The 16,562-nt window shown below is 39.3% G+C and overlaps 1 protein-coding gene across 9 annotated transcripts in view; it reads right to left on the reverse strand.

Annotated features, from left to right (window-relative positions):
• Positions 1-15,830, reverse strand: part of mcf2lb (mcf.2 cell line derived transforming sequence-like b) — a 40,302-nt gene extending 24,472 nt beyond the window's left edge. Inside the window, exon 1 of one of the 9 annotated variants that reach the window (XR_003596166.1) lies at positions 5,715-6,290. Coding sequence is in view for 8 of the 9 variants with exons in the window: in XM_028022685.1 (XP_027878486.1) it covers positions 5,715-6,168 (454 nt within the window). In the remaining variant the exon portion in view is untranslated. Of the gene's footprint in view, positions 1-5,714; positions 6,291-9,226; positions 9,518-9,829; positions 10,136-14,174 lie in introns of those variants that run through there. The other 8 variants (XM_028022690.1, XM_028022689.1, XM_028022691.1 and 5 more) reach the window with 8 other exon arrangements.
• Positions 15,831-16,562: the final 732 nt, after the last annotated feature.

Genomic DNA, 16,562 nt, shown 5'->3' on the forward strand with positions numbered 1-16,562 from the left:
AAGTCTATTGTTATTGACAGTAAAGGCCAAGATAGTCTACACCACGTCGCTTGTATTCGTGAGATTGATGAGATAACTGTTGTTAGAGTAAGATAACAGATCTCTGCTTTGGTGTCGATCCCCACCAGATGGCAGGTAAAATACTGATTGCTCCAAATCACTCCATGCAAATATCACTCTGAGTTGTACCGTTAAAGAAACTGTAGCTATCGTCCTACAGGTACGATTCTTAAAAAACGTCTTTTATTCAGGTTTAAACAAATCAAAATGTCTAATTAGTTTGTGTAAGAAATCACTGTTTTTGTCACACGTATATACAGCTCTGGAAAAAATTAAGAGACCACTTAAAATGATCAGTTTCTCTGATTTTACTTTTTATGAGTTTGAGTAAAATGGACATTGTTCTTTTATTCTATGAACTACTAAACGTCAAGCAAAAATTTAATATTTATTTGCAGAAAATGAGAAATAGCCAAAATAACGAGAAAGATGCAGAGCTTTCAGACCTCAAATAATGCAAAGAAAACAAGTTTATGTTCATTTAGAAACAACAATACTAATGTTTTAACTCAAGAAAGATTTCAGAAATCAATATTTGGTGGAAAAACCAGGAAGTTTTCAATGGGGTTCACTGCAGTTTGTATATATATCAAGAAAAACTAAATGTCAATCAAAATAGGAAGTTAAGCACAACAAAACAGTTACAGGAATGCCAGGGACTACCCTGAAACAAATATGAGAAATGTAAACACTTCCTAAACAAATCTGAACAAAGAACTATGTATTTAAATAAAGCACATGCTTCCAACTATTATTGTTTTGACAATTTGATCTTCTCTTCTGATCCGATCCAAACCATACAACCAGAGTCAATAGACTGTTTTTGAAAGAGAGAAAATGCTTTAAACTACATTTTGTTGATATGTATAGTTTTTTTTTCTTCTCAGGTTACTACATTTCTCTTGCACCTAAACAATAAATAATTTGTTTGTTTAAAGTAGCCAAACAAACACACTTTAGTTATAAAATATTTGTCACATAGAGAGATGGATAATTTTTCTACCTGAGCCTAAGTAACAAAATAACATAAATAAGAACAAGATTCCTTTTATGAAATGTAAGGAAGTGACAACAGTGAGATACTAACCAATGAGAGAAAGAAACAGCATCATTCATTAACATATTAGAAAACTACTAATTTAACACAACAGACACGCAAATGTATATATATATATATGAAGAAATATAGACAATAGTAGACAAAATTGGCAGAAATTTAATTTCAAGTTATATTTATAAGATTCTTAAAAATAAATAAAAGAAAAAATAAAAGAATGCAACATCTGGACGGTCGGCCATTTTGTAAATTTTGAACTTTTATATTTATTTGGACCTGGTTATGAAAATGAGCTGTTTTGTAATAACCTTCCAATAATTCGTCACCTTGGAGACCTTTGACACAATTGACAGTTTACAGTATTTTTTTTTAGCTTCAATTTATCTTGATCAACTAAAAAGAGAATTCTGCTGACATGCTTGTGACGCGCATGGGTACAAAACGGACTGATCCAAAATGGAAGCAAGTTGGGGCAATATGGCAGCATGTGGTTCAAAAAGAACTGACCCAGAGCCAATGTTGTGGCACCGCTGAGGCTTTATCCAACATAACCTCTGAAATAGATGGTTTCAAATCTTAAAAGACAGCTGGAGTTCACTGATGTTGACACCCAGGTCACACTAATCTTACACAGCAAGGAGTAAATACACACAGTACCTTATAAAAACACACAAAGTGAAGAAGGGAATTGTAAAGCTATTATAAATAGATTAAGTCATCAATTATTCAATCACTAGATAAAACAGAACCCAGGTCTATTCTTTATAACCCTTTTTCAAGCCAAATTAGTATGGATGATACACACTGACTGACTTTGTTATGTGTTTTTAAGATTCCTCTTAAATTAATATGTCCAGAATTAATTGGAAAAATTTCCAAGAGGTTGTTCATTGTTTCTGCATCAGACCTAACTTGAACTTTTCAGCGTTTTCTAGTTAGCATGACTCAATCAGGAACTGCTCACTGATTGTTCTCCATACGTCACTTTAAGCTTAGTTCCTTTCTCCTCTACCAAGGCAGCCGAATATGAATCAAAGCAAATAAACGTCTATCTCTGTGAGGATAGTGACTTTGTAAAGCGATGTAACCATGATTAATAACGGTCAGCATGGCCTTGGGTGTTCGGACACAAAGCTGCAGCCTCTCTCATGCTTCACATGCACTGAAGCTCACAAAGAGACCTCCATCAGTTTCCCCTACTCTGACCTGATATCACTTACTCCACCAGCCACACCCTACCCCCAGAAACTCCCACGCGTATCACATCAAAACCAGCCCCTCAATCAGGCTAGAAAGAGGCTATTTTGTTCCTGAAAAATCCCCTCATTAATGTCCAGTTTCAGCTTCAGCCCATTTTTTTCTGGACATTTTCTTCATCAACGTGTGCAAATATCCTTTCACCATACTTCTTGCTCAATTGGAAAAGTCCCGAGGGCTGTTTCTGTGAAACGAGAGCCAGTATCGGAGGGTGATCTCACGATAAATGGACCTTAAACTCCAAAAAGGAGAGAACTGAACATCCTGTACATCTTTACAGCAAATAAAAGCAACACTATGAAGCTTGGTAGTTCTACAAATATCCAAGATTGCAAACGAATCTATTGGAACAGTATTTATTGATGGATATAGTGGAAGTAGAAAAAATGAAGCTCTGTGAAGGTAATTAAACAAGTGTCAGACTAAGTTAACCTAAGTAAATACAAAAATTCTTCAAACAAAGAATCTATTTATAAAGGAAAAATATGTCCAAACAAACTTTGTCCTTTGTAAAAGAACAACTACTGTATATCTGATAGCAACATCTGCCATGAAGCGTTTATGACAACTGGGGTGGAGGACTTCTGGCCCACTTTTCTTTGTATAACCGTTTTAATGATCACAATGAGGTTCTGAGTCAGCAAAGCAAACCCAGACCATCGCACTACCACCGCCATGTTTTACTGCTAATATGATGTTCTTTTACTGAACTGTTGTAAGTTAATGACATGAGAATCACCAGGATGTTTTTAGGTAAATGTGCGATTGGTCTTTCTATTCTTATTGGTAAGTCATCATTTTCCTCCAGGGACTCTCCCATGAATGTCATTTTGGCTCAATCTTGTTTTTTTGTTGAATCGCGAAAACTAAAGGCAAGTGAGGCCTGGAGAGGTTTAGATGTAGATCCCGTGACCTTTCATAATCTCCCTGCTGTCGTTGAATTCTTGGATTAGTTTTGGTAGGCTGCTCCCTCCAGGAAATGTTCCCCACTGTTCCATGTTTTCTTCATTTGTGGATAATGAACATCATTATGTGGACAGCACAACTGGGAATAAAGAAGAGCTGTTTGGGTATTGTGGAGATTACAGAAATACAGCTCTGTTTTCCCTACAGCTCTGTCAGTTCTAAACATTTGATGAAACGACTATATTTGTTGGAGGACTTCAAATATAATCTTTAGAGGGGATGTGCTGATTCTGAAATTTTAATGAAGTCTGTCTTTCTATTCCACACAGGAAAAAAGATCTATCATTTATTGCATTTTTGTGCTAAAAAAACTAATAAAGTCTGTTTGAAACCATCCAAATGTCCTAAATTAAATGTAAATATAAAACAATATCACAAATCTGTCAAATCAGATAGAAGCATGGTAAACTCTGGTGTGTTTTTCAGACGTCTATTGAGATAAGAATATTGCCCAAGACCTTATTAAAAATGCTAACTTTCTGCAACTAAGGAAACATTTTTGGTCTTTAGTGACAAAAGAATTCCTTTCCGACGCCCAAACCCTACCACACACACACACCCACACACACACACACCAACTCACAGCTCAGCTGCCGATTCAAGCGTTAATGTTCTTAATAAGGCTCAGGGTTTGGGATTAGTGTCCGCTCGGGCTCACGTTTATGGCTGACGAGTCAAACGTTAGTGGGTCACAGTGACAACACCTGGACCGCCTGCCACTACTGACACAGATTAAACAGGACCAGAAGACAGAACTGAAATGTTGGTTCTCTGTTTTTGACATAAAAAACATCATCAAGCTTCTCCAACAAAACAAAATATTGGTTACAGTAATACTTAAAAAATATTGCTAACAATTAGAGTTGCATGTTTTCTTGCTTAAAATATGATTCAGCCTTTTAGAGTGAATTTCCACACAATCAGTGGCTCGTTTTTTCAAGGTAATAGTGTGTATATTATCAGAAAAATGGGGCAGATGCAACAGATAGTCACAAGTAAGACTACAGCAATGGCCGTGAAGAAGAGTAGAGGCACAGATAAAGCAAAGTGCTGTCTGCAGACTCGTGACAGGTCATGCAATATGAAGGAACACAAAAGGTGAGACGGCTCAGATGACACCAAAACGTTTGGTGTCTAAGGTGATGGTGATGATTATCAGAGCTCATCTGATAATCAAATAATTGAAGTGTGAGACCGCACACAGTTTTAGAAACAGAGCAAAAGAAACAATCTGAAACAAACTAAAATCCAAATCAGTTCCAAGGTTTTTCTTCATTCATAGCAAAGGTCTATGAAGAATAAAAGAATAAAACCAACTCGGCGTCTTACACACAAAAACAGTGATGGAGCACAGAGCAGCTGCAGTTTTCCTCATCAAACTGTTGTGGTGCGAAAAAAATGTTCGCAGAACTGGAAAAGAAATAAAAAATCTACACCGACTGTATTCGACTCTCAATTTTCGTAGCTGAATCTTTATTCAACCTGTAGGATTAATAAATAAGAGATGCTTTGAAAAAATTGGCTGGCAACAGAGTTTGGATACTTTTGATCTTGAACTGGTCTGACTGAAATCCAATCTTTTTCAGATCACTGAACGCAAAAGTTCACGTAAAGAACAACAAGGCTCGGCGTTAGCTGTTTTAGTTTCAGTGAAGTTTTCAAATATTAATTCGGATGAAACACACAAATGTCAAAAGGTATTTAAAAAGAAACCACCTCTTCAAGAGAAATCCAAACATGACGACATCCACACTGGTCTTTAGGATCCAAACGTGTATACAGATCTTCATCCATCTCTTACTCTGTCTTTGGTTTATTTAGGAAAGAGTGAGAGAGAGCAAGACTTCCAACAGAAAACAGGAAGGCTCAGAAGAGTAAAAGTGCTGCGTTTGAATCCTTTTGAGGTTTCAGCTTATGTGTGTCATGGAACATTTTTGATTTGGAAATTTTGGAAAAATTCCCAGAGTTAAAGTGAGGACTTACATTCTCTAAGAACGACACATGAAGACTGTTGTTTTTTTGTCATGCTAACAGCACAAACCACACAAAATACACATATAAGATACTAAAGCCATTTTCAAATTCCAACCATCTATTTTGCTTTCATTTTTAGATATGAATATAATGCTGTTTTACAATGGCAATTTTCATTGATGCAATGTAAATTAATATTGATCACACACAACAGGAAGGCAAGAAAAAAGTAAAACTAAAACTAATATTCTATTGCTGTCTGTTAGAGCTTTTAACAAGAAACTGAATACAGCATATCAGTGGGTCAAACCTTTAGCAAATTTCTGATTGGTGCATCTCTAGATCTAAATCTCAATTAAAATACTTTGAGTCACATTCATATCAGCTGTGCAACACCTACCACAGAGCCAGTGGCAACGACAGGAAAATTTGTAGAATCTCTCCACCTCTTCAAGAGAAATCCGAACATGACGACATCCACACTCGTCTTTAGGATTCAAACGTGTATACAGATCTTCATCCATCTCTTCCTCAGTCCGATTATCTGTCTTTTCTTCCATCATTCGTTCATTCTCTCCACTCTCCACTAAAACTCTATCAGCCCAGATCTCCTCTCCATCCGCTTGTCTCTTTCCATCTCCTCCTGGAACCCCCTCTCTTTGCTCCTTACCAGTAGACAGAAACTCTGTCCAACCTGCAGTCACAAACAAATCCAAGACTTGCTTTTCTAGGCATTCATCGGAATCTACAATCATATGTGCTGCCAGAGTTAGCTCCTGGTCTTCCTTTGTGCTAAACCCACAATCTAACCCAAGGTCCACATCTTCCTCCATGAGGAAGCTTGAATTTGCCATCTGTTGTGTAGTCTACTCCAGGCTCACGACTCTTCTGTAACATTTGCTCCATGAAGCTGTGCAGGAGTGTCACACGAACAGCTTCTCTCCCATGCTGACTCCACCTTTCCCCAAAAAAGTGCATGCAGCCTGTACAGGTGCTCCACTGCCTGCAGACACCACTCACTGAAAGGACTTCCTTTTTCAACCTCAGGTTACCTCCCCTGCATACAAAAGCTACAGTGTAGTGCTCTACCCAGTCCTCAGTGATAACCCAACTAGTTTCCTCTATCGCCTAAAAGAACAATGCATCCGACCTGCTCTCAAACCTGAGTCTGACTTGTAAAATACATCCACTGCCAGCAGCTACTGAGATACAGGATAACGATTTAGCTATCCCAGGAAAGATATGCTAAAACATGTTATAAATACTGTAGCTCTCAGTGCTCATTTACCTAGGGCAGCCAAACCTAGTATAGCCGATTGGCTTATCTCTGGAAATGTGCACCAGAAGTACAAAGCTCCCATTCTGCCCAGCCCTTTCAAACGCTGCCTGCAACCCCATTTAACCGTTCACAGCCTGTCGACTGAACGCTTCTATTCTCGTTTACTCCACTCAAATGACCCCATTCTTACAAACTCACTGAAAGAGCCAATTATGAGGAGACCTCATTTGAAGAAAGACACTGTTTCTTGACAGAATATGGCAATTAAGATTCAATTTCAACAAAACCCAGAAAAGAGATTTCAGTCAAAGCAAGGTAATGGACACTAATATCAGTCTTTCAACCCCGTCATTATCTACTTTAAGTCAGTCAGTCAGTGGTGCTAAAATGCGAGAGAAAGTTGTTTTTCTTGTGGGAGTTTGTTATGTAAGCTTGAATTTGCATAGGGCTTTTTTTTGTTTGTTTTTTTAAAAGGTGCTGTTGGGATGGCAGGATAATTTACATGAGTATTTGCTTTGCGACCAGTGGAATACAGGAAGCTATCAGTGTCAAAACCATGGCTTTAAAAGCCTTAGAGAGCAGTGTCTTAAAACAAACAAGAGGCACAAATACATTATGTTTTATACTCAGTTGAAACATTGTGCAAATCTAGGCAAGACTATTTCATTTGCTTCTGTTTCTATTTCTTCTAAAATTTTTCTAATAAAAATAGAAGACCAATTGAGGCACATTAATTAAATTCTGGACATATAGATCGCTGTATAAAGAGCTGAGGTCAGTCTGCAGGAGTTGTTTAAAACCACAGAGGGTCAATCTTTAAAAACAACCACGAGTATGAACGAGGAAGCAGCCGGCCGGTCTCTGAGGGAACTATACGAGCTATAAATTCATCCACCCACACGTTGCGTTTATGGCCACTTCTTTTTTTAAAATCATATTATAAAAGGAAAACTCCACTGGAGAGACTGAAGGAGCAAATATTTACAAACTGCTCATGGGAACAATGAGGCATATGTCATGTATCTGAACATGTGACTAGACTGGGTTTGCTTTTGTTAAAAACAAACAGAGGAGCATCCATCAAACACATGCCTCTTTAACCTCAACAGCCTTTGTTTTACTCAATCTGAAATTCTGGTGAGTTTTGAAACAGATCAGATGTATGTACAGTATATACCATAAGCAGTTCTACTCAGACAGTATCGTGCAGTGACATATGCATTAATATTATTGAAATGTTGGGCTTTTAATTATTTATTTGAAGTGATATTTTTTCAGGTTGGAAGAATTATTTAATATAAAACTTCAAGAGCATTGAAAGGCCAGGGTGCACAATTATAATTGTTCATTTTTCTATAGTCCATGGAGTCTCTAATATATACCAGGTCAAAAGAATGGCTTTAATGCCCTTTAGCACATTACTCACCACATACTCTTTGAAGTCTTCAAATCTACCTTAAATCTGGATGACAGAATTGGTAGAGTTCATCTAAAATGGTTGGTTTCCTTTTACAGACGTGCCTTTTATGCATAGGCCACTGGTTTTCAACAGGTCAGAGGTTTGGATATGCTATTCAGAGAGTCTAACATTAGCCACTTAGAACTACTTTTGATGTGTGCAGACATACTGTAGCATGCTATGTCTGTAGCATGTGGCCACGCTGTCAATGGTGAGATCATAAGAGCGTGACGACTGCCGAAAGTCTGCTGGTTATGTTCATGTATGAGTGACAGAAATAATAATAAAGAGATTGTGAGCACAGTCATTGCATGCGCGTTAATAGATGTAACATTGTCCTGTGGAAAGAGCCAACAGCTTGAACCACCTTAGCCAATCTCTCACCCTAAAATAAATCCAAAATGTTCAAGATGTTTCAGAACAAACCAGGAACTTCCAACTTCTTCCAACAGAAGAAGAACGCCACATCACGCCCTGTGGTGGGAGCATCAGCCTGTTACACGGTCTGCGGTGCAGTGGTACTAGTGTACAAAGTGAGTGGAAAAATGAAGAAGGAAGACCTCCTTCAACTTCACCTCAAATAAAAAGTTGAAAACTTGACTGTGATGGAAGAGTGTGCATAAATTGAGCCTGTGTAGAGTAGAGAAAATTCACACTAAATTCAAACTCGTGTAATCATTTTAAAAAAATCAAAGACCTTAATAAATCTTTTATCTCACAATGTTCAGAATATAAGGTTTTTTTTAAAAAAAAGCTGCACAGGGTATAAAGACATAACAACCAGTGATTTGCCTTTCAAATTCTTCTTGTGTTTTCAGTAAGAATAATGACTTTTCCAGAGCTGGAAGGAAATAAAAACCTTCACAGGAAACCATGCAGTTCCAGCATGATCACACTACTTATGAAGGACATGCCGTTACTTCGAGTCGATCCTCCAAAATTAGTTAGGCTTGTAAAATCTATATGTATAAACTATAATTGTAGCTTACAACATAAACATGTGTCCAGAAACAGAACAAGGCAAAATGTCCAAGAGCATCTTTGTGAAAAATAAGAAAACAGCTGAAGGTATTCAAAGAATATAAACATTAGCTTCAAAATGCTGCAACCTACAAGAAACAAAAAGCTCTCAAATGCAAGAATGTCTATATAAGAACAGATATTATCAACTCACTTGACTTAAGTGGTACCATTGGTATCCCTCTCTCTGATTCAGAAGAACGTTTCCTCGTTTTCCTTACCATTCTTTTCATTGCTGTGCACAAGACCTCCTTTTTAAAATAGTCCCAAAAAACAATGTCTCAAAGTGGAAACGACCTAACAGGATGCCAATCTGAAACCCCAGTTCCTTTTCCATTGCAGCAGCCCTTCTGCCGGCAAGGTGCTGCATGCTGCAAATGCCGCATTTGCTGAGAAATCCTTTTCTCCTATGGAAAAATGTCAGTACAGCTGCAGAGATCGGTGAGCTAGAAAATGAGGAGGCTATTTAAGCTGCGCAGTCATGCACTCTTACACACACAAAATGTGATACACACCAAAGACACAAAACAGACCCAGTGGGAAACAAGGGAAGCCCACAGGAAACACTTTGTGGGGCTCTGGGCATGTTGCCCTGCAGAACTATTGGCCAGATGAATATGTTATGCACAACACAGACACACAGAGTGTCTGCGTCCACGCTTTGCCTACAAATCTGCAGCACTGCAGAGTTGCAGTTGTGGAAAGATAGGACTTTAACACAAACATGCTAAAACTAGAGAAGCTTTCCTCCTCTTACCATCCCAGTCCCTCCAGGAGTTCTTGCGACTGGCGGGGCTGAATGGAAAAGAAGAACCCAGTCCTGAGATGTCCAAGTTCTGGATCAGATGACTAAGGCGGTTCATGAGCCGGCAGGATGCCTCTCCACCCTCCCGGAGAAACTCAGGCAGGGACATGACAGCAGGCCGCTGGACTTCACGCTCAAACAGAAACTGGCATCCAAGGAGACCTCTCAGCTGCACACTCTAACAGACTCCAAAACGCACTGCCAAAATCCAGACATGGACAGACACCTGGCTATTTTCGTGCCAAGTTAGTCAGGATCACAACCAAAGGATCTCACATGCATTCAGTGAGGACATCTCTGCACTGGGTACAACACCAGTCCAGCGTCCGCTGCAGTGCCACATTGGGGACTCGAGGAAACGACACTGTGCAAAGCCGGCAGAATTAGAAAGAGCTGAGTCACTCTCTGCACAACCTCTCTAACCAAAACTGTTCACTCTGGAGGTGAGAATGGGAGGGTACACTCACACACACTGACACTCACACCTCCACGCAAATGCAACAACTGACTGTCTTACTTGCCGCAGCGGCAAGTAAGACAAGAAGGAAGGAAGGTCGAGTGCAACAGAAGCAGAGGGCAGCCGGTGGAAGGCAAATCCCCTTCTGCTTCTCAGGCTAATTATACTCCTCCGCTCCTCAACTAATCTGCTTTTCAATTGTAAATTCTTTCACACATCCAACGCCTGATGAACAACAGGATCACATGAAGGACTGGAAACTGCTGAAACCCATTGTGTGAAAAAACAACATCAACAAAAAAACTACCATAACAGTCTGAAAACTTTATACTGCACGTTTTTATCTTTCAGAGTCAATATGTTGTGAGTAACTGAAGTCAAAAAGCAAGCACAGGGGGGTTACTCCTTCAGCTCAGAGGACAATTTCTGGGAAGCTTTTAAGTTTATGTGTGTTTTGTGTCAGTGTTTGGCCCTGGTTGGTAGTTAAAGCTGGCAAGTAAAAGGCAGATCAGTGTTTACAGGCTTAGTAAAGAGAAGCGCTCTCGCATGCTGATGAGGCAACTGCACACAACATCATTTTAACAGACATGTTAAAATGATGTCTGCAGAATGTACAGCCCATTCTGCACAATGCACACCTACTTAAATGTCCACCCAACTCTTCAATATAAATGCTGGCATCTCAACATTTTAATGTTAACATCAGGTAAAAAGTAACTATGTTCTGAGTACGTACAACTTTTAAAGCATCCAACATTACATTGGCACATTTGGTGGTGGTAATCAACTTACATTTTTTCCAATCCAATTGCATGGATTGGCTCATTGTCCTGACCCAGGCATGTTTAAATCCTGGACTAAACCCAATTTCATGTCCCTCTAGTTAATAAATGATATTTGTCAGTCACATCCCCAATGACTCTGCAGTCACCTCTGGCAAACCAACTTTTAAAAGCATTATCCTACTTCAGGCTGTGTAAAATATTTTAGTGTTTTCATGGATACAGTAGACCCCTGATATTTGTGAGTGTTAGTGTTTGTGAGTCATCCTCAAAAAGCTAGAACCCATGAATGCTTGAGACCCCCTCTAATAACTTCCTATTTCAATAGCTCCAACACCAAATGTACCTTAATACACATCAATACACTCAGTTAAAACAATCTACTGCAGAAGCTAATATCTTCGGTCTTTCTTATAAAATATGTGAAATGTTACTGCTCCTCTTGTCTTTAAGGTACTGACTAACAAGCTGGGGACTAAAGGCAGCCTGCTGTATCCATCTGGCTCTACACCTGCTCCGCCTTTAGAGGATGATCGCGCAGCTCAGCTGACCTCCAACAAAAATAGGAAACAGAACCTCACAATATGGTACCAAAAACAGAGCGACATTCACGTCTGATCTATAAACTTCCTCACTGATCTTCCTGTTCAGGAAATACCAAAGAGAAGAATCTGAAAAACAAAAAATTGGCTGAGGACTCGATTTTACCTGAGAGACAGTTGGGCAGCGTGAAGCTAAGCTGAGTCTTTCTAAGTCTCAACAACCGACCCAACTTTCCTATTCGACAATCACAAATGAAATACCACTATGCACACAAACAAAGAGGCATAAGCTCATTCTAATTATAGAGTATCAGCTGAATAAGGCCACATAACATATGCTATTTACAACTGAAAGCACAAAACGACCCTAAATGTAAGTGACCCAGTGTAGATGAACATATTTATGCTGGAAATGTTACAAATTCAACTGGATGTTGCCCTTCAAATACACTGGAAGTGGGTCTACTGGCCACTTGAAAAGCTGCCTGTGTCCACGGCTGCAAAACAGTTACAAAAAAATTAATCTAGCCCACTGTGGGCACTGTCCTTGTTGAAAGAGCAATTTCAGGTATGATATAAAACAAGAGATGCAGAGAGAAAGTAATTGACGACTAGAATCAGCCAATTTTCAGCTTTTTCTGCCCTGATCAGAGAGCCACAGGCTGAAAATGTAAAAACCTGATACTTTGTGTGAAAACGCCACACAAAGCGCTACTAAGTTGTTGCACTTTTCAGTGTAGACGCTGTTACTGAAAGAAGAAAACTCAAAATTAGACATTTAGTATTAGCAAGGTGTTTAAAAATCAGGTCAGGGCTGTAGGCCAACAACCATATTTATGACCTAAGCTTAAAATAAAGCAAAAAACTTTGACTGTCCCCCCAATGCTTCATGTTAGATGAATCAAATATAAAGTGGGCGTGTCTGATGATTTCAACTAATTTAAAAATGATTCAATCTCAAGTCAGTTGCAGGTTGGGAAGCAATATGATCACCCCATTTGTCTGAGTTTGCAAATATCGAATATATTCTCATCTAACAAAACAGACAACTGTGCCAGAAACCACAAGCAGAAGCAGACAGCTACACGGTGGATACAGTTTCTCTGGGAAATAAATAGATTAAATTTGTCTGTCTCTGTTTCCTCCAAACAAAATGCATCTCCGCATTACATGTTTGAGAAAACAAAATCGTTCCAGCAACAGTTATTTTTTTTTCTTCTTGTGAATCTCTCTTCATCACTCTCCCTTCCTCTTTGTCTTCTGCAGTCAGTGTCAGGCTCTCCTCTCTAAGCTGATTACTGCTCTCATCCTCCTGCCACACCACATCTATGTCACATTTTCTTTAGGGAACTGTTAGGCATTGAATCAAATCTATCAGCTCTCTATCAGTGTAAACAAAATGAGATATGTCAATATTATCTAGCTTTTGTGCCTGTTTTTTGGTGAAAGAGAAATGCAACATAAAAAATGCTGTAAAGGCAGATACTTCTGTATTTTCATTACTGTAGCTTGGACATAAATTACCATATTTTTCCTCCTTCCTCAAGTCCACCCACTCACCATCTTTGGTACTGGAAAGGAATGGATGGACGAAAATCTTGCAAATCCATGAAGGTTTGCAATATGTTTCTTTAAACACATTTTAGACTTTAAAGTCCCAGATTTCAAAATAGCGTTTCACAATTCATGCATCTCTGGCTGAAAATTTAAGTGCGTTTGTACTAGTGACAGAGATGGTATGCTTATACTGGGTAGATTAAGGCAGATTTCTATAAATGGATCAGAGGAGATGGCAGACAGACTAATAAAAACATGTCCATGGCTTTCTTTTTGGAAAAAGGAACTTAACAAACATATGCTTTGATACTGCATATGTGGAAAGGATTTAAGTTCACAAAGAATCTTAAATGGTTGTGAAGAAACAGTGCAATAAAGAAACCAAAAGCTAATTTTGGAGGATTATTTTACAGTGATCTGGCTTTGAATATGGGACTGCAAAACAGATGGCTGGACAAATGGATGATAAAAAGGTGGATAAAGGGATGACCCACTGGAAGAGTGAATAAATAAATGAATCTGGGATTACCGGTAATAAAGTATTTTTGAATTGAATAGCACTTGATTTCCAGAGTTACAGAGGTCAGGGAGGGTGGGTATGGCTTTCCTCATCACTCTCTGCAATGTTTAACAGAAAGTCAGATGTAATATCAATGAAATGATATAAAAATGAAATGTTCAACATGAACAGTTGACACTCTTGTCTAATAACTCTGTCACACTCAAAATGAGGATGAAAAGCGCATTTTCCAAAGGAATAAACTGCTAGCAAAGAAGAAAAAGGAGCTGGTAAAACATCTCTCTATTTTGAGAGAGCAACGTTAAAAGAAGCAAATTACACTGCCTGCATGCATATAATTACATATAATTCCAGAGTTACAAAAATAGGCGCAATGCTAAGCAGTAAAAATGGCATCATACAGGCTCTGAAGCTCGTGCTGACTGTCGTCATTACCCACCTATGGTTTGGGTGACGCTCCTTAGTCTCTCCAGCAGCTCCCCAAGAGCCATTTCCTCTGTCTTCATCCACAGAAGCATCTTCCAGAGGGACAGTGGCCACCCAGCTGTCCAGCCAAAATACACTTTCCTGGGAAGAAGAGACAGCTTGGCAGCTTTAGAGAGTGGATGCTGGTGAAGATGATGGGAAGTCGAGACTCTACGATGATGAGCCCAGGCCAGCAGAAGGGAAGAGAGGGGGATGCCGCGTGGAAGAGTCACTGAGAATGTGGAAGCGTGGCTGCTTTCGATTTTGGTTCGCAAATTTAGAGACGGAGGGAAGGAGAGTTCAGATGGATGCTGAATGTGAAAAATGAATGCTTTAGCGGATGGAGAAGATGCTGCTTAAACGGAGGGTGGATGGATGCTGAAGCTGCTGTGACAGCCCCAGGAATGACGACGAGTCGTCCGCGGAGGGATGCGAAGCAGAGGGGGGCTGCGGTGAAGACGGGGAGGACTTGTAGCAGGAGACAGCCTCATTCACACATGCATGTTTCAGCCCCAGTACACATGATGGTGCAAACCTGTGAGGACCCAGGCAGACAGATCGGGGGGAGGGGAAGTGATGGCCAGCACTGCAGGTTCGCACAAACAGCTAATGCAACAGTGACATCATGCAAGAGGGAAAGGTTTAACAGCTGCGTCATGATCTGAACAGAAATATTACAGGCCATGCAGCTTCAGATATGCTGCATTGCCATCAGCTGATGACCAATGGTATCCCCACTGAATAAAACTGGGGTTATGGAGCTACTAATAATGTAAACTGATGTTTACTTACATGGATATCTCTTAAGAAAGACAACCTGACAGACTTACACAATGCCTGCACAGCACTTTATAAGTACATGGGAGCATCACTGTCTTCTTGATACTCCACTGACTGGTAGTTACGCCTCTGTAGCATTTGCATGGAAGAACACAAGCAGCTTAAATCAGCAACAAGTTTCACACATAGCCATGAACACCGAGCTCTGGGATGGCTGCGATTACATCATGCCAACGTTCTGAGCTGTAGAACAATGGTGGATGAGTTAATATTTCAGATGTGATGCATCATCTCTCACTTCCTTTCAAACAATTAAGCTGTGTTTTTTTTGACTGATGTGATTGTGCAAGAGAAATTTGCAAGAGGAAATAGGTGTCTCTAAAAACCTTAAAATGTCATCAAAAGATCTACAGCACTCTCTTACTACTAAGTCTTTACAATCAGAAAATCCCATAATAATCTTACCCCATGACACTTACAGCATGCTGCAGTAAGTAGTTTGGGAATGCTTTGCTTCAGCAGGACCGGCCAGCTTGCTATCATAGAATCATAGAATCATGACCTCTTCCATGCGTCAGAGGATGCTGGAGCAAAAATATTAGACCATCTGTTAAAACAAACAAACAAAACACTACAAAGTGGTCTAACTCAAAGTAAATACATAATCGATGTCAAGAAGGAAGTTTATTCATCTGACCCCTGCAGTCCTCTTCATATTAGCATTTCCTAGCATTTTAGCTACCTAATGTTGAAGCTAACATTTTTGTGGCTAAACTAAATTCAATTATTTGTACTATTGTCAATAATGGACATATTTTGACAATGATAAATAAAAAATACACGATGTCCCTTTTACCATTTAAGTTTTCAGAAATTAAAAACAGATTAGCAATAAAAACAACTGAGGTGTAATTGACTTCAGCAGCTGACCAATCGCCGGTCACTGTTTGTCCTGAAGTACAGCCCCTTATCAGGAAGAGCTGAACCTCCATCAGTGTTGCCAGGGTTCATCGCTGCTAACTTGTGGCGGTCAAAAAGATTTCAAAGAAAATAAACAGAGTCTGGAACAATACAAGAGATGAATTAAGGCCTGCAGTCAACCTCATATCCAGGTGAATGAAACTGTGACCTACAGCATCTACTACGTTTGTCTGCACAAAGGATAGTAAACATGTCATTTTTTGTCACGACGCTGTTTGATAGTCAAATCAAAGGTCAATAAGTGAAGGTAGATTTGCTTGACTTTGTATGTATAAATTCCTATGGGAGCATAAAAACATGTGCTGCAGTAGCTGCGGTATTTACCATTAAGCACCTTTTTAGACTAATGTTTATTTTTAGACATTTTCCTGAAGGCAGATTTTCACAAGCTTGTATTATTTAAGTCATTACTCACCTGCTCTTGCATGTACAAAATGCGTCCAACACAGTTTTCACACTTGCATCCAATGAGAGTTTGTGCCCCTCATTCTTCCTGTATTTGAGAAAGACTTGGGCTTTAACAATGATGTTTCCCACAAATAACCTTACAGACCTGATGTCTGACTCTTTAGAGAGTTTTCTTGCCTGTCCTCTTTGCCTC

Source organism: Xiphophorus couchianus, chromosome 7, assembly GCF_001444195.1.
Source record: "Xiphophorus couchianus chromosome 7, X_couchianus-1.0, whole genome shotgun sequence".
NCBI classification, from domain to species: Eukaryota; Metazoa; Chordata; class Actinopteri; order Cyprinodontiformes; family Poeciliidae; genus Xiphophorus; species Xiphophorus couchianus.